Source organism: Cyprinodon tularosa, unplaced genomic scaffold (genome assembly GCF_016077235.1).
Source record: "Cyprinodon tularosa strain WSP-4 unplaced genomic scaffold, ASM1607723v1 ctg224, whole genome shotgun sequence".
In the NCBI taxonomy this organism is placed as follows: domain Eukaryota; kingdom Metazoa; phylum Chordata; class Actinopteri; order Cyprinodontiformes; family Cyprinodontidae; genus Cyprinodon; species Cyprinodon tularosa.
Window position 1 is genome coordinate 591,210 of NW_024038835.1, and position 23,976 is coordinate 615,185.

The window sequence follows — 23,976 nt, forward strand, 5'->3', positions numbered from 1 at the left end:
GCAGCTTAGAGAAGTTATGCCACTGTGATTACATGAAATGTGTTACTTTTGTTGTATCAATGTGGAGTCATGATTCATTTTTTGGCAGAGTTAAGTGTGATCAATCTGCCAGCAGGGGGCAATACTCAGCTGTTCTAAAAAGGAGAAAAATTAATCAATCTGCAGCTATCTTTGCTTCCTTCTTTCTCTCTGCATTAATGTTCTTTCTCACCGCACTGTCGGTTGGACAAATGAGTGTCCTACATGCAGGATGAGTTAAATAACATGATGTCGAGATACCTCTCCAGAGAAGTCACATTCTGCCTTTTCTCTAAATATTGTGCTTTTCTTGCAGCTGTTCGGATTTTTTTTTTTCACGTGAAAGTGGTGAGGCTCCTGCATCTAGCCACATCCATTATTAATGACTCTTTTTCTGGCATCATCTTGCCTCTCTACCCTAAAAACTGTTGGTTGGGAAGAGATGAGCATACATCTGGAGGGAGTCAATGGGTCCAACAATCAGTCTTATTGTCCAATGTTTTCTGCTTTAAAGGAGAGAAATTATCCACAATATGTAAATAGAACAAAAGATAAGTAGGTTTGACAATAAATATAATACAAATAATAAATGTCATGGGCCTGAAGTCCACCATAAATATTTAAATGTGAATAAGGGAAAAACATTTTTTTCTCTCTTGTGGGATTACACATAAAATTGAATTTGAGAATAATGTTAAGAACAAAATATGAAAGCATTAGAGAATTATGATTGGTTGGGTTAGGGTGTGCAAGACTGGATTATATAAAACTTTTTGTTTTTTTAAGCGATGGACAACCTGTAAAGTGGCCACGCTTTTTATTGTAGCCACAGACATCTTGAACCTTCACAAATAAACAATATTTCTATCTTAAATATCTAAACTCATCAAAGCTCTCTATATACAAACACAGTCCTTGTGAAATGTGTATAGTGTAAGTTTTCCTTGTGTGAGAAGTCCTTATTAAGAGCCACGTAATAGCTGCAATACTGACAGTGACCCTATTCCATCAATCTTAGATTAAAAACACTCCCAGCATTAAAATATTCAAAGAGCCTCCCAGTAAACTTTAGAGAAGCTCTGACATTGTCTCTCTTCCCATGTTGTTCTCCTGACAAGCACTTTAATGCAGTTAAACCTGCAGCTTATTGTTGATGACTGAAGACCAGGCAGTTAGGAGGAATATAAATCAGAATGCCCTGAATTTGAGTCTACAAGATGAATTTGACAGTGAAAAACTTTACAGCCTTCCAATCCCACCCTCCCATTGATGCTTCATCAGTCTGAGGAACTTGCTAGCATGAGCCAAACTGTAAATAGAAAGCATAGCCAGGAGGCTTCATAAATGAAGGGAAGTGATGGAGGGAAGTCATGAATATCTTATTATGCAGTGAGTCTGTGATGTTTCAGCTGTTTGGTGCATTTCTCTGGGGTTACATAAGACAGCTTCTTAATAAATCAAATGTCAAATCAGTAAACATTGACATTAAGTGTGTAAAAACATTCTATTAGCATTTTCTTTTGCTCATGTTTTAGGGTTTTTTTTATAGATTAGGTATACCAGTTCAAATGTAAAGAACATTTGCAAGTGTATAGTCTCTCAGATTGACTTAATATTTTTAAGATTCTAATTGAGTATGAGAGTAATTAAAAATGAAATCCTTGCATAGGGGTCAAAGGAGTTCAAAGCATTTATGAACTGTGAAGTAATTTATATTCTGCTGCTAAACAGCTTTTTTCTGTTTCTTCCCTGCTGTGGTCCCATGTCACAGTTATGTCTAAATCTGTTTATACAGCTATATAAGTTATTAAGCTTCTTTCAGCTTCACATGAGATGTCTTATCACCAGAAAATTCCCTTTAAGATGAAATATCTGGCATTTCAGCTTTCTTCCACTTTCAGGAAAAAGAGTTTTGCATATGCTAACCAGATTTTCACAAGGTACACTTTGCCTGTAGCATAACCAGCCTTAGTTCTTTATAGCACATGTTCAACAAGATGCCAGAACATTCCTCAGAAATTACTGTTCATACTGATATGACAACAGTGCAGATGAAAAAGCAACCCTGGGTCCAGGGATCCTCTGCAGATGCTCCAAATGTGGGACATCCAGCAGCTACAAATGGATTGCTAGATGTGAACAACTGCTGATTGATGACAATTTGGTTAACCAGATTAACATTTTTTCCCCCAGCTCTGGTCCTGGTCTCTGCCCTGAATGGAAAAACTGTCCTGATTAGGAATTTTGGTTCTGTTCCAAGTTTCACTTTGGGTTATCACTTACACTTTGATTTCTCTCTTTCTATGCTTTCTAAGTCATTTGTTGTAGTTTTTTTCCATTTAGTGTCATCTAAGTTGTCTTCTAGTTATATTTAAGAACTGTTGTATTTCTGAATTACTCTCTGTTGCCCCCTTGTGCCAGTTTCCTTTCCCCTAGCTCTCTTCTAGACCCTTCTGTCCACACCTGCTCCCAATCAATGAATTACTCCAATCATTGTTCTGTTTTGCATATATACTCCTACTCTGTAGTTACTGTTTGCTGGATTCTCTTCATTCCTTCAATTTGTTTCCCTGAGCGACTCTTAGATTTTTTATTTCTGAGTTCCTTGGTGCTCGTTTCTGGATTATTACTTCTGTACCATCTACCTCTTCATAGATCTACATGAAATCTTTCCTGCATCTTAAGCTCTGCATTTGGATCCTCTACCAAACTCCACACATCCTTTGTTAAACTTTTGGTTTCATTAAATGTTTATGAGATGATAATCCGTTTTTGTGTTTCCTTTACCTTTGTCTGCAGTAGATCTAGGCTATCCATGGCTCCTCTCCCATTATTCACATCTCGACTGGACGAACAGTTGAGTGGAATCAATGAACACACATTGTCTGTCATCCTGTGTTCAATCAGCTCTCCCCTCCTCGGTGGTCTCTAATCCTGAAGTCAAACCCATTTCAGCTGATTTAGCCAATGTCCCTTCTGAATATTGTGTTCTCCACAAAGTTTTCAGTAAATCTAGAACTATCTTTCTCTACCTCCTCACGGTTTTTGAATGCAAAATTGATCTTCCAGGTGCTCCTCTTCCTATCAGTCGCCTGTACAACATAATCAAGTGTGCAAGAGAGAGAGAGAGTATGGAGAAACACATTAGTGAATTCCTTGCTGCAGGAATAATTTGTTCACCAGTTTCCCCTTTGGTAGCAGGTTTCTTCTTTGTTGGCAAAAAGGATGTTACCCTTATCCACTGATTACAGGGGATTAAGTTAGATAATGGTGAAGAATAAATAACCTCTGCCATTATGCATCTCTGCCTTTGAACTTGTTCATGTAGCCACAGTCTTTACCAAACTTGACTTCTGCAATGCCTACTACCTGATGTGAGTGCAAGAAGGATATGCATGGAAACAGTGGATAATAGTAATACTGTGAGTGCTTAATTATTCATTTTTGTCTCATAAACTCATGTGTTTTGTTGTCTGAACTGCTAAACCCTCCCTCACCTGTAAAAGGTTGCAGGGTATCTCCGTAAACCGAGGTTCCCTCCAGGAAACACCTACCTTTACTGCTCTGTGCCTGCAATGTAAAAAAATGTCCACTTTCTCCTAACAGGGAGAAATGGTGAGGTACAGTGCAATGTTTACAGCTCCAAATTAAGACCAAGTGTTTCTTTTTGCAACTAGTCTGCACAGAGCAGCGACTTTTCTTCTTTTTTTTAAGCTAATGTCTAAGTTGTTCAGGCTTCTGAAGTGGTTGAAATTTGCAGCAGACAGGTGCTAGTTTGATTTGAAGGAAAATGTTTTCCTTTGAATACCTATGTAGTTCTAAAGGCATTATTTTGTCATATATTTGCCTATAGGTGATTTTGAAAGGCTTAGAAAGACATGATATACGTAGCCTAGTAAACTAGTCCCCCAGCGGCTGCGAGTTGGTCTAGCCTCGATCAATGCCCCAGGCCCAAGAACTGGCAGGCCAACCACAGCGCAGAGATGTGTTTTGAAAATTTTGGATGCAAAGTGGGCGGGGCTTTAAGGGCGGGACGACAAAGCTGCGCGACACAGGAGAAAGCACAACAAGGAAGATGGCAACAACTATTGAACAGTTCTCATTTGACTCAGCTTTGAAATCAGTTTTGGAAGGATTAGACTTGGGGTTTCCGTTGAAATATGAGCAGGAGGAGGCTCTACGCTCATTCATTTTTAAGAAGGACGTATTCGCCGTTTTACCGACAGGCTGTTTGTTTACACTCCCCCACCAGCTTTCTGTCGCGCTTACTACATCACAGTCGTTGGCCAAAAGGCACAGACATGGTTTGAAAGACAACGGGTTGTTCTCATCAATCTTACGATGTCTCATTCATCAGGGGCCAGACTAAATTACACATTAATCTCACATTTATTCTGGTTTATCAGGCTATTATATACAACCTTTAAAGAAAAAGACCGGTCAGCAAGGAATGATCAATGGATCATTATTTATACATAAAACTAATACATTTGTAGTGATTGAATGAATTTAGCATTAATCAGATCACCAGATATAGTAACACTTCGCTTTTCACGTCTTCTGACATCATGGTGCGGTAAGCCTAGCGCCATTCTCCCTGCTTTACAAGCAAAATCAATAGGAGCTACTACACACGTCTGCAATCACCAACAATTATTTAAGATTTTGAGAGGACTTCCCCATTGAAATTCACGAGAGCTATAGGTAAATTGACTATCCACATGTGTATAACAGTTGGATGTTGTACTACATCATGTAAAAGTGAAAAAAAAAATTTTTATTTCACCTTTCCGATTTATGATCCTCCATTGATGGATTCGTCATTGGATTGTCAACTTGAAGAGGGAGGATTTGCCATCGAGCTTCTGGCCAGAGAAAAAACACGTAATATGTAGCAAACATGTCAAAGAAAAATGTTTTCAAGATGAGTTGATAATGTCGCGTTGTGACAAACACCAGATACAGCACTGGGACTTGATCAAAAGCCGATACCGCACTGTGATGTTACAAACCAATGGAAGTAGTGTTCTTTGACAAACATGGATGTCTCTGGTAAAGCACATACAAACAAAATTACTCTTAATTAAAAACTCTAATTTATTAAACAATAATAATAATTTAATATTTAAAGTACTTTAAGAAGTTTGAATTCTGAATATGACTGGACTTTTCCTTTAAGCAGCCAACTTACATTTAGGAAGTTTCCATTTAAATCCAGCCAATTCACTTCCAACCAGGAACACCAATTGAGTAATTTAAAAAAAAAACATTGTAGGAAAAAAAACGTTGTGATTTTTCTGCTTTGAGTGCTTCTTCAACTTGACTCTGTGTATTTGCATATTTTGTGGTTAAGTGAATGAAATCATTAAAGGCATTGTTTATGTGGCAATGGGCTGGAAAATTAACAGCAGAGACATTTTACTCTTTCATTTTCATTCTTTTCAAAGCGAGGTATGCAGGTATTTTCTTTACTTACTTGATCAAGTTGATGTGACAGCTTCAGTAGTCAATGGATGAGAGGCTTCAAGGATCCTGTACAGGAAACTAGAATCACACAAAAAAATAACCATACATACACACACTTAAATGTAGGAGTAGTTTATAGTGGAAATGTAAACATTTATGGGGTAAGTTGTAAAACCTATAGGAACCAACACACTTCTGAGTGCAAACTCAAGAAAGAAACCACAAAATTTCTTCAAAGTTGAATTGCTACCAGCTGGTCAATCATGCAACCATTAAAAAAGAGAAGGAATACAGTTAAAAAAATTCCTAAACTCTAGGATTCACATGTCATTATTCATTTCGAGTCCAAGGACTTGGGGTTGTTGATCTCTGTTAAAATGAGGAATAAAGACATCTAATAAATACACAGTCAACTTAAAGCAAGCAAGAGGAGGGGGACTTTGTCATACTAATTATTAGAATGTTTAAGGGGTTCTGATGTAGAATTTTGCCATCATGCCCTCTTATATCTCATGTAGATACCGTAAATGATGTGGAATACATAGGAAGAAAACAATAAATCAAACAGAAGCCAGTGACCAATGGAAGATTATCAAAAATGAAGACCACAGATTACAAATTGTTAAGCTTTTCTTGTATTTGTATACCCCTTAACATTCTGCATAATTTTTGTTATTCATATTTATTTGATCTTCATACAGCAAGTTAAGCAGGTTGCAGTGCGGAAAATAAGTATTTTGCAGAACAAAATCTTCAAAAAAAAAGGAAGAGGCTGTGTAAATAAGAACATCTGGAGTAGTGGCTAAATCAGTCTAACTGTCAGAATCAATCTGATCTCAGAGTTGAAGCACGCCAGCCTCATCATCCTATCATATGTATTTCATAGTATGATGCTTGAATTGACCTTTTGAAATGGAAATGCAATGATGGAGAAAACAAAAAATAAACACTGCTTATTTTGCATTAGAGTAAACAATGAAGTTCATCTACTGTAGATATATTTATTTATTTTGTTATTTTTTAAGCAAAGGTGTTGGTGGTCTTTTCAACTTAGAAGTTCAACTTTCCTACAAGTCAAGAAACCCAAAAATATTCTGTTTGATTAAAATAACATATTGCAAACCTGTACAGATTTTAAGATTTAGGCTTATTTCAACAAACTAGAAAAATCTATGCTCCTCTTTTAAATGATAAGTGAAACCAAGAATGAGGTTCCACTCACCCATAAAAGAAAAACAAATTTAATCACACCTCAAAAGGAGGTTCCAATTTTGAGCACCAAACCCGCCATCAAGCTAGAACATTAAATTTTACTGCTAACAGTAAACTGTCAGTTTTTCGCCAGCACTTACAAATCATTCTTAACAGAATTACAGATGTAAGTGTCTCATAAATCTTTTTACCGTCTTGAAACAAGAGTGTAATGATATTTTATGAGTTTTATCTTTTTCTAAGATATTTATTCAAACTTTTATAACACATCTAAAAAAAAGGTGAGGAATTTGTGTTTGCAAGAATCAAACCAAAACTATTCCATTTTGACATTAATGAAATGACCATTGCAGTACAGTACAAAGAATTTCAAATGTCCAACAAATACCTGTAGTCCTTTAAAGGAACCATTTATTTTCAAAGATCTAAAGTGGTCTTGATATAATAGTTCTTTGTGTGTGTTTTTTTTTGTTTTGTTTTATTTTTTTTCCTTAAAGATTTTGTAAGTTATTCTCAGGACTTTATCTGCTTTTCAAAAATCATTTGTGAATTTCTGAATTTTAAAAGTAGTCTTTTGTTGATTTTTTTTTTAGTTTGCTGTTCTGTGATTATGTGTTTTACTTTGGTCAGTGCAAGGAAAATAATTACATTTTACTTTTTTCATCGGGTAAATATCTAAAAAGTGTGGTGTCTATGTAATCTTACTATGTTACTTGAAATAAAAACTGTGCCTCTTTAAGATATAATCTATTCAGTAAATAGATCTTATTGAGTATTCAATCTGATTATCTATTAAACAAGTCTGAAAAGTACTCAGGAATAAAAAAAGAATATTGCATATTTGACACCAGACAGCACAGCACACTCAGAAATTAAATTGTGGAGAAGTGTAAAGCACAAAACATGGTTTTGATATTGGGTGGGTAAAATAAGTATCACACCTATCACTGTTTTCATACTAAACATATAAAAGTAGTACATAAAGGTGTTTTGACAATAAATTTTAACCAGGCTTTGCTAATAACCCAAGTGATCCATACATAGAAATAAACCAAAACAAATAAGATCTGAACTTACAGTAAGTTATGAGTAATTATGCAAAATTACACAGGAACAAAGGTATTGCTTATACTGTAGGTAGTTTTTGATACTCATCTTTTAAATCATACTCATTTAAAAAACCTTTTTTAGTAATAGCAGCTTCAAGATGCTTCATCCATGGATAAACACATCAGCCTGGTTCTGAAGTCCTTACACTGGCTTCCTGTAGCTCAGAGAATAGACTTTAAAATCCCTCTAGTCTATAAATCACTGAATGGATCAGCACTTCAATACATAACAGATTTGTTGTCAGTGTATCAACCTCCCAGAGCACTCAGGTCTTTTAGTTCCAGCCTACTCTTTGCACCCAGAACTAAAACCAAATATGGAGAAGCAACATTTAGTTCTTATGCTCCACTTACCTGAAAAAAAAACCTCCCAGAAGACTGTAAAAGTGCTGAAAGCCTGGGTTATGTTAAGTCAAAGTAAAAAAAACCCGTTTGTATAGAACTGCCTTTGACTGTTGAAATTAAACTGCTAACTGACTGCTAATTATTAGTTTAAGGTTGTGGTGCAATTGTTTTATTTATTTTACAAATGTTTTCACTTTTATTCTGCTTTTAGTTTCCTTATTTTTTATAGTTTATTTCAATTAAAGCACTTTAAATTGGTCATATACTGAATTGTGCTATAAAAATAAACTTGTCTTGCCTTGCCTTACATTAACAACTCTGACTTTATTCGGAACTACGTCATATTGAGAGTTCTTCTACCTGCAAAGTCTGACCTTTGCATCTCCTCCTTAATGTCCTTCCTAGAAGATGGTCTGAAAATACGACGTCAACTGCATATATACAGTATATAGATTTTAATAATAATAATAATAACTTTGATTTATATAGCGCCTTTCAGGACACCCAAGGTCGCTTTACAAGAGGTGAAGTAAGGGGGTTAGGGACAGGGAGGGGGTTAGGAAGGGTAGGCAAGAGAGAAAAGGTGTGTTTTAAGGTGCTTTTGGAACTGTGTCAGGGAAGTTGCGGAACGGATAGGAGGAGGGAGGGCATTCCAAAGAGCCGGAGCCACTGCATAGAAAGCCCTGTCGCCAAAGGTCTTGAGTCTGGTACGGGGGATGGAAAGTAAGTTCTTGCTGGTGGAGCGCAGGGATAATAAACCTCTGCATTTTAGTATTGTGTCCATGACTGTAGCATGCACCAGAGTCCAAATGATGGTCTTATCACATGTGCAGTTCTTGACAGAGGCCATAATCTAATTAAAATAAGCTCACAAGCAGGCTTATTTGGTGCTTATTTTGTGCTATTCGTAAAGTGTACCTGGCACTAAAGCAGTTTTTATGTTTTTTTTTTTTTCTGGTATTTCCAAGCCACTTAAGATCCCACCAAAACCATGCCAAAAAGTATGTCCTACAGTATGTGTCCTCCAGCCTTCCCTAATGTGATTGATGCCATATACTGCACACACATCCCCATCAAAGCTCCACCAGGCCCAAATGAAGGGGATTTTGTGAACCAACGGGGGTTTACAGTCTAAATTAATGACTCAAATTCGGCATAAGCTTCCATTAACAGCTCTTGTTCTGCTTGGGAAACAAACTGAGCGCGTTCTTTGGCCATGCTGAGCAGTGTATAAAAGCGTAGCTGATCATTGTTTCTACTATCGATAGATATCCCCTTTAAAACCGACACTTGAACCTGCAATTATCTCAGATAACTCAATCCAACCATACTAATCATAAACAACAGGTGTTTTTGTAGAACCAAATTAGCCGGATCATGATTAGCATGATGATATCATCTTGGATGTCTCATTCCATCACAGTTATTATCCCCTAGATTTGCAACCAGCAGCGCTAGAGATGAAAGTCTCTCTATCACCTACTTTATCTATCAAATCTGTAACTATTGTGCTATTATCTATCCTCCATATTTTTTATGTGTGCCCCTGTGAAGAAAACATTGGCCCCAAACTAGTCCCTCTGGTACATTTGGTCTAGAACCACCATCACCTTAAAACATTTGGAGACACTACACACAAAGTTAGTAGGAAGAAGTATTGATTTATTGAGCTGAATAAAATTGTATGCCAGACTTGTACCTGTTAAAAAATATCCAAACGAGGAAGTTTTGTCTTGCATTTTATTATGTGAGTATGTGTGTCAATCTATAACACATATACTAAAATGCATTAAAGTTTCTTTTTAGACTTAAAAGTATAAAAATGTATAAGCGTTACTGTAAAGCAGGCTGTATTGTTTTAAATAAAAGTTGAATACACCAGACATGTAAAAGTTTTCTAATCCTTTGCCTTCAGTAAGCAGCTTTACTTTGGATGCTTTTGAGGGTAAATATACAGTAAGACAAACAAAATAACTGTTGGTTTCTGAAAGAGGTAAATATGCTACAGTCTACCACACCCTTCAACAGGCATCTTAAGCGGGACATTTGGAGATCTTTTTCGATCTCGTAAGCGTTTGTTATTCCCCCGTTCTGCATATGCTTTCAACAATGTTTACCTTTTTAGTCAGTGCATTCAATCAGCGACATTGTATGGGAAAACATAGTGGCAGCCATCTTAGGTGTACCACCGCAGACTGACATGAGGATCTCCAGTAAAAGACCAGTCATTCATTCTTCTGCTCTCTCTGCGCCTCTCCATCGATCAGGACCATGGACAGCTACCCGCTCGCCTCAGTCTTTGAAGGGAGAAGCCATCTCCCGCTTTCAAAGAGAAAAGGCAGCTCCGGTTCCCTCATCTGTAGCTACACTAAACTCCCCTCCTCTGCTGCCCCTCCCCTCCGCTTCCTTCTCACCTCCCCCTCTCACATCCGCAGCACCGATCGACCAATAAAACGGGGCAAACGCGAAAGCATCGAGCGCACGGCGCAGGCGGAGAAAGCTCAGTGTGGAGCAGACTGAACCTCCTCCAGCACCACTGGTACTGCTGAAATCTCTCAGCGAGCAAGTACGATTAAGGCCTATCCCTGTCTCCACTTCGGACGAATTCTACTTTAAATCTGTGCAAGGGATAATAAGGAATTTTATTCCTCGGGGTCACTGTCTGCAGTTTGTAGCAGAGACGAATCCCTTCTAGAGCAAGATGTTAGATCCGTCGTCCAGCGAAGAGGAGTCTGATGGGATAGTGGAGGAAGAAAGCAAAGAGATGGCACCTCAGGCCGGGTCCCGCATCTCTCCCAGCAGGACCAGCGAGAGCTCTGGTGGACTGGCGCCCAGTAGCAGCCGCAGCAGCGCCCGTCCAACCAGTCCGAGCCCGTCCGCAGCCAGCGAGGAGAAAGAGGACCTGGAGAAGCTGCACAGAGAGGAGGAAGAGCGCAAAAAGAAACTGCAGCTGTATGTTTTTGTCATGCGATGCATCGCATATCCCTTCAATGCAAAGCAACCGACTGATATGGCAAGACGACAGCAGAAGGTAAGGCCCCTTTTGAAATGAAGGCAGAAATAACTATGATGATGAATTGACTTCTTTCAGTTCGTGGATGACCTAGATAAGCTGGAACACAGAGGGGGAGCTACGGCCACAAGGCCCATCGGATAGTGCATGAATGCATCACTGTCCCACTAAAAGGCACACTTTGTTTTTTTGACTAAAAAACGTAGAAATTCCCGGGGCATGACAGGAACATAGAGGCAAAACCTTGGATAATGAAGGGACTGGTGGTGCTGCAGAGCTGCACTCTCTCTAAACGTCGTGTTCCTTCAGCTCTGCAAGCTCATTAATCGAAAGGGCGTTCAGTGGGAGCTGGATGACGATTTAAAGCAGGACTATGTCATTGTCCCACTTGGCCTGTATCTCCCCTTACATATGCGGCCAATAGGGGCAATGTGTCCTGCCCTGTTGAGAGTTATTTGTGGCATCACTTTTCCCTTTAATTTGGCCTCTCAAGGTGACTTTTAGAAACACGCCTTCTTGAGAAGCCACATTAATAGCTTCCCTGTTTTATGAATTGCTAATAATTCTCCAGGGCCATCGGTAATTTATTTCCATGAAAAACATGCTCCCTTCACAAATTTCATTTTGTAACTGTTATTCTCACACAAAAAAAATTGCAAAAAGGGAACAAAGCCATCGTCCTGGTTTTACACTCCTGCTGAGTTCCTCCATTGATGTTGCTGCCAGTTTTGGCTCATGTTGTCCTTACTGTCAAAGTCACAGGCCTTACTGTAGGGGTGGAGACTTCCATACATTATTACAGCTCTCATTTGTACATCAAAACATTTTTTCAGCATTTAATATAAATTTGTACTTGATAAGGATTGCCATAGTTGATTTCACAAAAGTTGGTGTCATTATCTAAAGGACTCAGCAAAAAGATGTATTCTAGTAATCCAAGTCTGTCTATGTATATTGTCTTTAAGACTATAAATGCAATTGAGACTTTGTGTATTTTCTTAAAAGGCAGACTTTTCTTTCTCCAGACACTGTTGAGCCATATGGTCTGGATTTTCTGCTGACTCACACATAATTGCACGTGGGAAGCAGAAACCACCACGTTCCTATGTATTGGTCTGTTTGTGGTCCTGCTCAGCATGTAGGTTACTTGGTATGCACTCTGATGTCCAAGGAAAAATCCTCTGCTGTGGGCGAGCAACTATAATCTGATGCTCCATACTGGATCAGTGAATCAAAGGGCTGCATCTATCTGCTTCTCACCTCTAAACAGTTGTACAAAATCATTGCTTAGAGAAAAATTATTAGGAACCTTGTACAGTATTGGATACAGAACACATTTTGAATCAAGGAAAATTGGCTTTTTCTATGAGGTTAATTGAAAATATTTATTTCACAGAAGTCTTTGTTTAAAACACCACAGTAGCTTTATCTATTGTATTTAAAAGTAACATACACGACTTACTATTTAATGTTTTGCACTTTGTATTATTATGAGAGGGCCAGTGGGATGATGATTATCAGTGAAAGCAAATGTTTTCACCAGGAAAAAACTATTTATCTAATAAGAAACCAGTGCATAGCGTATAATATCTTTAGCAAAGGAAAGGTTGAATATAAATTTAAACAGCTTCTTAAATAGTATAACATTGATAATTGCAGGTATAATAATGTAATCTACAGCAATACTTATTGTTGTTTTGATACACAAGCAATAGAAGAATATAAACATCTTTAGTCATAGTTTTGAAGTATATGGTTTATTAAAATTAATTATTCTCGAGTCATTTTAGTTAACTGATATACCGTAGGGCAATTTTTAAGCAAATGTTATCTAAACACACGTAACAAATCAGATTAAAAAAAGATAGGTAGCATTACAAGCCTAGTTATTAAACAATCCAGTGAAATCTAGTTTTTAATGCAAATAGGTTAAAAGCAATCTTTATAAAGAAGACCAGCATATTACATGAAGTACTTGATTTACAGACATGCTGCTCCTAGTTGCCAACTGTAGTTTTGAAACTGTTACCTAAATGAGAGTGAAGCGTGGAGCCCTTTCAGTTTTCACTACGTCACAGTTTTTGATTCCATGCCAAGATATATTTTCTTTCAACTAAAACTGTCTCTTGGTTGGAGCTGACTTTCTGAGTCAGCTGACTGACAGTTTGCACTACATGTGATAAGAGGCATTGCTGTGTTCCTCTATGCTCCATTGAGCTGAAGCATGAAGCTTTTGTTTCTGTGCCTTACCTTTTGTACCTTGATATTTATAATCACCCTCTGCCTGATGATGTTATTTATTTTTTACTCTATTAAAAATAAAATATTATTCATGCACTTCCTCTTGTTAAAAACAAACAAGTTACCCTTGAAACAATGTATGCTTCTAAAATCTAAGTATGTCATAATCCATCATATACATCCCCTGCTTGCATTGGATAGCCAGTCTAATATTTGTCCATTTTAACATTTTGGCTATTAACGATCACTGAGAGAAATTTGATTAAACAATATCTGTAATGAAATGACTTAAAGGGCCTCAGCGAAACATGTGGAGCAGCTCCACAATAATCCCTTATTAGAAGCTCTGGCACATAAAAGGCATCAGTGATGGGCTATCACAGAGAAACAGGACAGGCTGCAAACCAAGCTAGCTCTGCTTCTGCTGCTCCTTAAAATGTATGGCTATAACCTTGTGATAGGATAAGTCATGGACGGAGCTTTTCCCTCTTTTAAAGGGCAGAGTAAACGCTTTTGTTATTTAAAATGAGAGTTGCTATTTCTCAAACGTTGGAGGGGTGCTCATGCATAATTAACTGGTGCCATGCTTGTTTGCACACAAGGTTAATCATCTTTCAACATACTTACACTAATGGCCTCTTCATAGAGAAAAAGAGTAAGTTATTGAGATTATTTGCACATGTATAGATAGTGCAATCATTGTGATTGTGCAGGAGGTTGCAATCTCTCTTCTTCAGTCATAGTAATCTCCCTGAAAAATAAAAGTGCATACAAGGTAAAGTAAAATTAAAAATCCTCATTCCTTTTACAGTTCAACCACAGTTTTATGGGATATTATCCTTTTCGATGTTGCAAATTATAATGTTTTATGCATTCTGTAAATAGATACACCAATCAACCATTTTAAATAATGATAATAATAATAAATATAATAATAACAATTATATATATATATATATATATATATATATATATATATATATATATATATATATATATATATATATATATATATATATAAAGCGAGAGAGAGAGAGGGAAAATATACATAATATCTTTAAAAGAGAAGCCTCTATTTGTTAAAATCGGATCTACACAACCATCCTGTTTATTTTTTTAGATTGTAGCAAATTTCCAGAAGATAACATGACCTAAATATCTTATCTGCCAACAGGTTGAATCAGTGTTATACTGTGATTAATACCCAGGATTTGGGGAATTCCATCTTTCTGTGGCCTTTTTTTTTTATTAATATACCAAGGCCAGGCAACAGCTTTGCAATGCACTCTGCAGTGACTCTGGTGTATTTGCAACAGACCTTTCCATATTTAAAGTTTTCTCACCTTTTTATCACCAGTTGGTCTGCAGAAGCAAAAATCTGGCGTAAGAACAATTACTATGAAAAGCCGCTTATAGATAAATTGTAAATTACTACATTAGCAAAAGCAGATGAGGCTGTTGAGGTTCATACCTTAACAATTCAGATAAAAAAGAGATAAGAACAGATGTATGCACCACCGCTTTACACTAAGGGTTCCTATGTACATTGTATTGCATTTGCACCTTTTAATTTTTTTGACTCTTTGCCATGTTATAACAACCAAGTTTTGCATTCATCCCTATAAATTCAATACATCCAAATAAAATGCAAAAATCAAAAATCATCTAATTGCTGTTGTGCTACCCATCATGCAGAAGAGAAACAATATCATACAGCTGCAAACCTACCAAGACATGACTATCTGCCTAAACTAACAGCCTGCTAAGAAACTATAGACAAGCTGCAAAGATTTATGTTTCATCAGGGGAAGAAATTCATTGTTAAAAGAAAGATATAAGAAGTACTCTTTGTAGCATATACACTTTGAAAACGCCATCTTCATCCTCCCACAAAGAGTTGGTAGTATTATGCCCTGGGGATGTATCTCTTCAGCAGGGATAGAGAAGTTGTTTGTGTTGATTGCAAAATTCAGGGCAATCCTGGTAAGAGACTCTTCTAGATATATTTTCGGCTGGGGATGAGGTTCACCTCCCAGCAGGACTAAAGCCCTACACATAAACATTTAAACTGATTTCAAAAGATATTGTAGGAACATGGTCCACTTTCTAGATCTTCTTCTATGAATTTTTACAAAGCATCATTTTATCTCACCACTGTTATGCAATTATTTGTGCCTGTGTGTTACAGACTATAACACTGGCATTCACTGCATTGTGAAAAAAAACTAGAAAAAAAGGCTTGTTAAAGGCTGTCTGCATTTTGAAGTACTTAGTTAATTTTGTTGATTGATACAATCTTGGTGTTTTATTGGCATGGTGTAAATGATGAAAAATTAAAGGTTTTCCATGATGTCATAGATATGGGTTTCGATTCAAAAATGGTGACAGCAGAAAAGCAGCAGGTGAAGTAGCACCTCACCAGCCAGGTTTACCGCCTCCTGAAACATATCACAGCTTCACAAATTACACAACCCTATCTCTCTCTCTCTCAGGAAACAGTTAAAATCTGGAAGCTGCAATATCAAATTCAAATTTATTTTTAAAGACAGATAAATATGAAATCAAATTAATTTGTGCTTCCCTTATTAAAAGCATTTTACTGTAGCTTGATTCTATCTTGCTGAGAGAGTGGTCACACAAATAGCTTCTAAAATGGTGACAATACAGTGAGCCTGGGCCTGAGCCTTAGTGAATTTGTGGGAATTTATAGTTTGCAACATGCAACAAATATTTCCACAGATAAAACCAACGATAATGAGTTTTCTGTATTGGAAGTGTTAATTAGCAAGTGTTAATCTAGTCTATCTACTGTATTCTGTGTCTTCACAGAATTATATTTAACTTACTTCACACTGGTGATCTAATTTAGTTAAAACAACGTAAAAAACTTTGTAAGCAGTTCCACGTAAAAACATGTTCTTTAAAAATATGATGATAACACAATTATAAAAAGGATTAAATCTAATAAATATTCATTATTTTATGTGATATTACCGCATAAGATGTTGCATGAACTCTTTGCAGTACCAAAAAGAAGCAAAATGTGGCATGGTTTAATAAAGAAGATTACTTAGATGTTAAATTAAAAAGAAAAAGTATAAACCCTTCTCAGATTACATCTATTGATTCCACACTTACTGCAGTGCACAAATAAGCATGTGATAGTTTCAATCCTGAAATATGAAACCTTGAGTTACTAGTTACTAGTGAAAGTTACTAAGTTACTAGTGAAATACACCTATGTAATATAGAAATGTACATATAGCTGTGTTAAGTTGCGTTCAAAAGGTTGGAGCAGAAAAAGTGATCTTTAATACTTTTGTCACAGTCTCCAAAGCAGAATCCTGGATTTTGTCTTATCCCCCTTCTCCACAGTTCAGCCTACAACTTTTTCATTGGATTTAGGTCTGTAAACTGAGCTGAAAGAAAATATAGGTTGAGATTAATGAACCAATTTTTGTGCTTTGACCATATGTTTTTATCATCTTGTTTCGAAAAGCCATGGACCAATTATCAACCGTTCTTAGTTTTCTGGTAAATTTCAAAGAGATCAAGATGCCAATCATCCTGAAACCTTGTTGTCATAATTGATCGGTTGCTTCAGTCCTGGACATTTTTTCTCTATAAATAGATCCACTAAATGTAATGCTTGGCTATTACTAAAAGTATTCAGTCTAAGGCTTTGTTACTAAAGTATTTTTTTCAAGGTTATATATCTTAACCTGAGCTGCTAATAAATATTTCTGCCACTGTAGTGGTTAAAACAAAATAGCCTTATCAGAAGGACCACAAGTGATTTACAAAACCTGTTACAATTTTCTGCAGTCCAAAGCAGTTGATAAAGCCAGGATATTTATGCAGGAGAATGCATCCATCCATCTTAACCACGGTTTGCTGAGCCAAGTTGTGGGCAAGGTAGAAAGGCCTTGAACCAGAACCAAGGAATTTCCTGATCTACTTCCTTGTCGAACTTTAATTACATTGAGTACTTGTGGTTTCTTAAAATATGATCTACAGTGAGGAAGTTACATATTTCCATTTGAACAACATGGGGGATCCTTGATTGCTTATTTCACAGATACTTATAGGTGGCAGATAGAAAATAGACAACTCTATAGTTGGATGGCTAATTGTCAGAATTATAATAATCAAGTTAAAGGCCTTTGGTACATATCCCTGTAACAGGGATAGAGTAATCACACCTAAAATGGAGGATGAGATCAAAGGGAATACCTCCTTAAACAACCTGGTTGGAACTGGATCTAACATACAAGTTGAAGGCTTAGATGAAGACAATAGTTTATCTAACTCTGAAAGTTCAACTGGATCAAAGCAGTCTACACTCGGTTCAGATTCTATGGCTACCTCAGATGCTGCCTCACCTTCCAGATATAGACCAATCATAGTTAGAGGAGTGCTAATGATCTTATTTTTAATAAGATCAATCCTATTTATAAAGAATCGCATAAAATTATTACTGCTAAGAGTAGATGGAACTGATGGTTCAACAGAGCTTTGGCTCTGGATGAGTTTGGTAACTATTTGGTAACTATTAAAAATACACTATATTGCCAAAAGTATTTGCTCACCCATCCAAATTATTGGAATCAGGTGTTCCAATCACTTCCATGGCCACAGGTGTATAAATTCAAGCACCTAGGCATGCAGACTGTTTTTACAAACATTTGTGAAAGAATGGGTCGCTCTCAGGAGCTCAGTGAATTCCAGCGTGGAACTGTGATAGGATGCCACCTGTGCAACAAATCCAGTCGTGAAATTTCCTCGCTCCTAAATATTCCACAGTCAACTGTCAGCTGTATTATAAGAAAATGGAAGTGTTTGGGAACGACAGCAACTCAGCCACGAAGTGGTAGGCCACGTAAACTGACGGAGCGGGGTCAGCGGATGCTGACGCGCATAGTGCGAAGAGGTCGCCAACTTTCTGCAGAGTCAATCACTACAGACCTCCAAACTTCATGTGGCCTTCAGATTAGCTCAAGAACAGTGCGCAGAGAGCTTCATGGAATGGGTTTCCATGGTCGAGCAGCTGCATCCAAGCCATACATCACCAAGTGCAATGCAAAGCGTCGGATGCGGTGGTGTAAAGCACGCCGCCACTGGACTCTAGAGCAGTGGAGACGCGTTCTCTGGAGTGACGAATCGCGCTTCTCCATCTGGCAATCTGATGGACGGGTCTGGGTTTGGCGGTTGCCAGGAGAACGGTACTTGTCTGACTGCATTGTGCCAAGTGTAAAGTTTGGTGGAGGGGGGATTATGGTGTGAGGTTGTTTTTCAGGAGCTGGGCTTGGCCCCTTAGTTCCAGTGAAAGGAACTCTGAATGCTTCAGCATACCAAGACATTTTGGACAATTCCATGCTCCCAACTTTGTGGGAACAGTTTGGAGCTGGCCCCTTCCTCTTCCAACATGACTGTGCACCAGTGCACAAAGCAAGGTCCATAAAGACATGGATGACAGAGTCTGGTGTGGATGAACTTGACTGGCCTGCACAGAGTCCTGACCTCAACCCGATAGAACACCTTTGGGATGAATTAGAGCGGAGACTGAGAGCCAGGCCTTCTCGTCCAACATCAGTGTGCGACCTCACAAATGCGCTTCTGGAAGAATGGTCAAAAATTCCCATAAACACACTCCTAAACCTTGTGGACAGCCTTCCCAGAAGAGTTGAAGCTGTTCTAGCTGCAAAGGGTGGACCGACGTCATATTGAACCCTATGGATTAGGAACGGGATGTCACTTAAGCTCATATGTGAGTCAAGGCAGGTGAGCAAATACTTTTGGCAATATAGTGTATATCTAGGATTATTCTTATTTTCCTCTATTACCGAGGAGAAATTTGCTGCTATTGCTTTACAAAGGGTCCTCTTATACAGCAGTTAACTATTTTTCCAGACTAGCTAGGATTACCGTAGGCCTGTGGAGCGTGATTTTCCATCCAGTTTCCTAGCATTTTGCTTCAGAGTGTGCAGCTCTGTAATAAACCAGGGAGCCAGCTTTCCATTTTTAAAGGTTTTGCTTTTTCAAAGGGGAATGAGTGAGAGGAATAAGTGATCCAAGCTGTGTGGTAGTTAGGTAACTATCGGTTTCAGAGAAAAGCGAGACTTTAATTAAAAACTTTATTTCAATTTATATTTATATTCCTCTTTGTAAACCAGGGTGAAATCATTGGAAGCTTTGTGCATTTAAGCTGCAGCCAAATGGAACAGGTCTCCTCTCCAGTCTCTTTGCTTTGACTGGGCTTTCAGGGTGAGGCAGCTGCCTGTGCCTCTAAGACAGCACTTAGGGAAGCAGGGAGAACCTTGTGGCAGCTCTGGCTGCTGTTATGAGATAATTTTGTAATGGAAGAATGGTTACTGTGATGTCACCAAACTCACCAAAAGTACATAAATGAATAAGTAGATTTGTCTCTAATCACCTTTTTGGAAAATAAATTGTTAAAGAGGCCTGAAAAATCTCCAAGTACAGCTACAATATCAAGTTGGTAACACTGTTTTTTTTTCTTCAGTACTTGGAGCCCTGCTTCATACACAAGCCAGCATGCAGCAAGACAGACAGAAGGTTGTGGTGTTGGTCAAAGTCAAGTAAATTTAATCATTTCCTGATTCAAATACATTTTAAATTCTGATTATGATAAGGAAAAGTGTACAAATATAAAGTATGCTATATCATCTTCTTTATATCTTTTTAACAGGGTTTTAATAATTCTAAGGATATGGGGACTTATTTTACTGTGGCCTTGGGGTATGATTAATTACATGTAGCTGAAACTGTGCTTCATGATTATGCAGATCATATTCTCATGACCAAGTCATTTAAAATACTTTGTTGGGGAAACATAATGTAAGTTCTTACCACCTGAAAAGTGATTTATCAACCCAGATGCTAAACTTGTTGCAGTTTTTTGTTGTTGTTGTGTCATTGATACCATGTTTAAAAGTCAGATGCAAACTCTCTGGTAATTTTTTGGCCACAAAGGAGGCAGTAGTGCACTGACAGGTGCTGAAGACAGAGTCAATGTGCATTTGAACAACCACAAATCAACATATTGCATGTTTATGCAGCAAGAATGTTGCCTTTATTCATTTGAACCAAAAATGAAAAATACAAAGACTAAGATTACTTATGTAGCAAGTTATAAAAAGTAAGTACTGAACATTACCGGCCATCAGAGAACATCACCTGGTGTGCCAGACTAAAGTGCCCATCTCTAACTTGTGGAATGTGGTATTGCTTTTTCCTCCCTCAGTTATCCTTAACCCACTCCGTACAAAGCACAATTATTTCTTATTAAATAATTAAAGTCCTTCTTTGGTAAGCAATATGTTGGGTGAGTTATGAAGTTAAATCACATAGAATTTTATCATGCTGCTGTCTTATACCTGTACATGAACAAGTAATTGAAATGATGGCTTGTGACGTCATTGCATCCTCTGCCGCGCATGCGGGACACATAGGTTGTATGAATGCAGTTCACACAGGAGATCATATACTAGTCGCATATCTTTTGAAATGTGAACAGCAACACAAAAAAATTGGATTCCACAAATAATCAGAATTGAGCATCAAGACCTGTAGTGTGAACTTAGCCAAAGTGACGTATTTCCGCTTTCAGTGGCTAGATGCTATGTTAGACATTCTGAATAACATGTTTTCATGAGCCATTTTTAGTCCAATCCAGATTACGTATGTCCATAGAAACAATACCAGTCTAATTATTTTTAGTAATTGAGTCTGAGTAGAGTTTGAGCTGATTGTAAAATTTTGTGCATGCACAGTCGTGCCTCATTCTCCTTCAAAGAGCAGTTGGAGGCATTCTCTGTAAACCCTAGAGATGGTTGTGCGTGAAAATCCCAGTAGACCAGCAGTTTCTGAAATACTCAGACCAGCCCTTCTGGCACTAACAATCATGCCACGTTCAAAGTCACTCAAATCACCTTTCTTCCCCATACTGATGCTCGGTTTGAACTGCAGGAGATTGTCTTGACCATGTCTACATGCCTAAATGCACTGAGTTGCCGCCATGTGATTGGCTTCTTAGAAATTAAGTGTTAACGAGCAGTTGGACAGGTGTACCTAATAAAGTGGCCGGTGAGTGTATATTCATCATTACTTTCATTGTTTTATTTTTTTAGAATGACTATTATCATTATCTTTTCAGCTGCTGCGCTCAGATCTACATCTTTATTTTATGGCTACCGTCAAACTTCCAGTAACACACACAAATGGCTCATTTAAACCTGTTTGCATACCTTATTCCTTGTGCACACAGTCTTTGTAGATCCCCTGCTACATCCCCACTTACTTTTTCTATTGCCCATGCAATTTATTGCTCCTTATTTGGATTCCGCCAAAAGTGTTATGTAGGTGTCTACTTTTTAAAAGAATGTTATTTTAACTGATATATGACTTGTTTAATGGCATCGAATTTCACAGTCATGTTACCAATGATATTATGTACAAAGTATAATCCACATTTTGCTTGTGTGAAATATCCCTTTCAGAATGAGCTGACTAAATTACAATTAAAGTGAACTAAAGCATCAACTGTGGTGTTACTTAAGCTTCATTTATAAATAGGACATGAAACTCGAGTTTTTCTCAATGCTACTATCTAATTTTTTTCTTCATGTTCAGCTTGGGATGCTCTCTGTGGTTGGACCTCTGTTTATCAGAATGCTTGCAGAACCTACAATTCTAGCACAGCGTAGTACAGTAGTACTACTGATTACTTACTATTTAGTGTTATGTTTATTGTTAGAAAGAAATGCTTGCACCTGAACAATATTACAATGCCACAGAGCGAGCAGTCTAGAGATTTGTTTGTGCCAGACTAACCACAGGACAATTTTGTTTTTGAGGGGAAATAATCACTACTTTCTACTCAATAAAGAGTTGTAGCTTGTGCAAAAGTTTATCAGTTTAAAAAATTGTTTGCACTCAAAATGATGTTAATGTACTTGAGGTTATCAGATAAATTGTTTAAGTAAAGTCAGCTACAGTTCATGAACCTTTTGGGAATCTTTGTCAGGTTAAATTTCATCCTATAGCCTTTTTAGTAGAAATTAAAAGCTCAAGAATAAGTTTTTGATCATTGGCAGTGTTATTGAACATTGAATTAAATGTAAAGCCTCTAAAAGCATGGACAAAGACGATAGAGGCTGTGGGGTAGATTTTCCACATTAAAAACGAAGGAGAGAGGGCAGGTCTATTACCGCAATCCTCTCTGCCTCTCATTCTGATGGCTCTTACTGAGGCATGAAGAACACAGAGAGCGGCTGCCAAGCTGGCACAAGGTTGAATGTCAGGTAGACTTCCAGCTCGACTCATCTGTCCTGGACTTCACATGTTCATGTCACAACTGCTTTGAACAGAGTCACCAAACAGCACTGTGGTTCTGACAGGCCCTTAACACAACAGTGCTGCAGTTCAGAGGCACTTTGATTTCACTCTGGACCAATGCTTTGATCTCACATTGACAAAGGAAGTAATATTGACCAAACCTGATTCCAATAAAACAGATAATATATTGATGAACAAAAATAGCAAGTTTTGCAGCAGAGGAAGACATTTTACGGAAATTGAGTGACTTATAAATTTCTTATTGTTATGCATCTTTTAAATGAACATGTGCTCAACAAAATTACACCAAAGTACCTTCACAGTCTATAAATGCTAAATATAAAATAGTGACCTGTCTTAGTTTTAATCTGTTTATTGAGATTTTTCACAATTTCAGCTGCTGATCCCAAATCAAAGGTGATCAGTGGAATATTGGCTAATTACTCCTCTTTGGAGATTACTTGATGCATTTCTACAGGTTTCTTTCCTTTATTTTCCGGCAGCATGTTCAGCACTGTAATTTACGTATAATTCATCAGATCAGAATCAGAATTACTTTATTAAACCCTTGCAGAACATTCTTTTCTTACGGTGCAGCTGTTAAAAAAAGAGAGAACATACAGTTTACAATTTTAGACAGAAGTTTTGCAAATCTTACAGTCCTTGATAGTCAGTATGAAACTCTTCAAAACCATCTGACAGTGACACAAAATAAATTGATATCACTCTTGGAAACAAAGAGAGTCATGATGGAAAGCTATTTGGTTTTAAAAGAAAACCAATAAATAAGAAGATGGATTCTTAGTGGAAGTAGTGTTGCGGCCATGGGACAATTCAATAAAATCCTATCCTTCACTGAAAAACATGGTTATATCACCAGTGTTATGACACTTTTTGTCTCATGCAAATTAACCAACATTTTCATGGAGATATTAGACTCTTCTAGGGGAAAAAAAACTATTTAATAAAATGCAAGTACAGCAGAGCTTAATAATTACATATACTCTATTGCTTTGTTTGAGTATCCTCATACAGATACACTTGATTTATTTTTCCCATTAGCAAGATGTAGTTCCAATGCAGTTTTTCTTTATTTTATGCATTCTGAAAATATCACTTATTTTCTTTCAGAAGGGTGCAACAGAACTGACTTTGTTGTAATGAAGGTGCCACAGGGTAAAATCTTTATTCTGCAAGCATTATTTATGTATTTAT

At 37.4% G+C, this 23,976-nt stretch overlaps 1 protein-coding gene across 14 annotated transcripts in view; it reads left to right on the forward strand.

Moving 5' to 3' along the window:
* The first annotated feature begins 10,622 nt into the window (after positions 1-10,622).
* Positions 10,623-23,976, forward strand: part of cadpsb (Ca2+-dependent activator protein for secretion b) — a 112,636-nt gene continuing 99,282 nt past the window's right edge. For 7 of the 14 annotated variants that reach the window (XM_038286402.1, XM_038286408.1, XM_038286405.1 and 4 more), the window contains exon 1: positions 10,625-11,181. In XM_038286402.1, coding sequence (XP_038142330.1) covers positions 10,852-11,181 — 330 coding nt within the window. In that variant the 5' untranslated portion in view covers positions 10,625-10,851. Of the gene's footprint in view, positions 11,182-23,976 lie in introns of all 14 variants that reach the window. The other 7 variants (XM_038286395.1, XM_038286396.1, XM_038286397.1 and 4 more) reach the window with 2 other exon arrangements.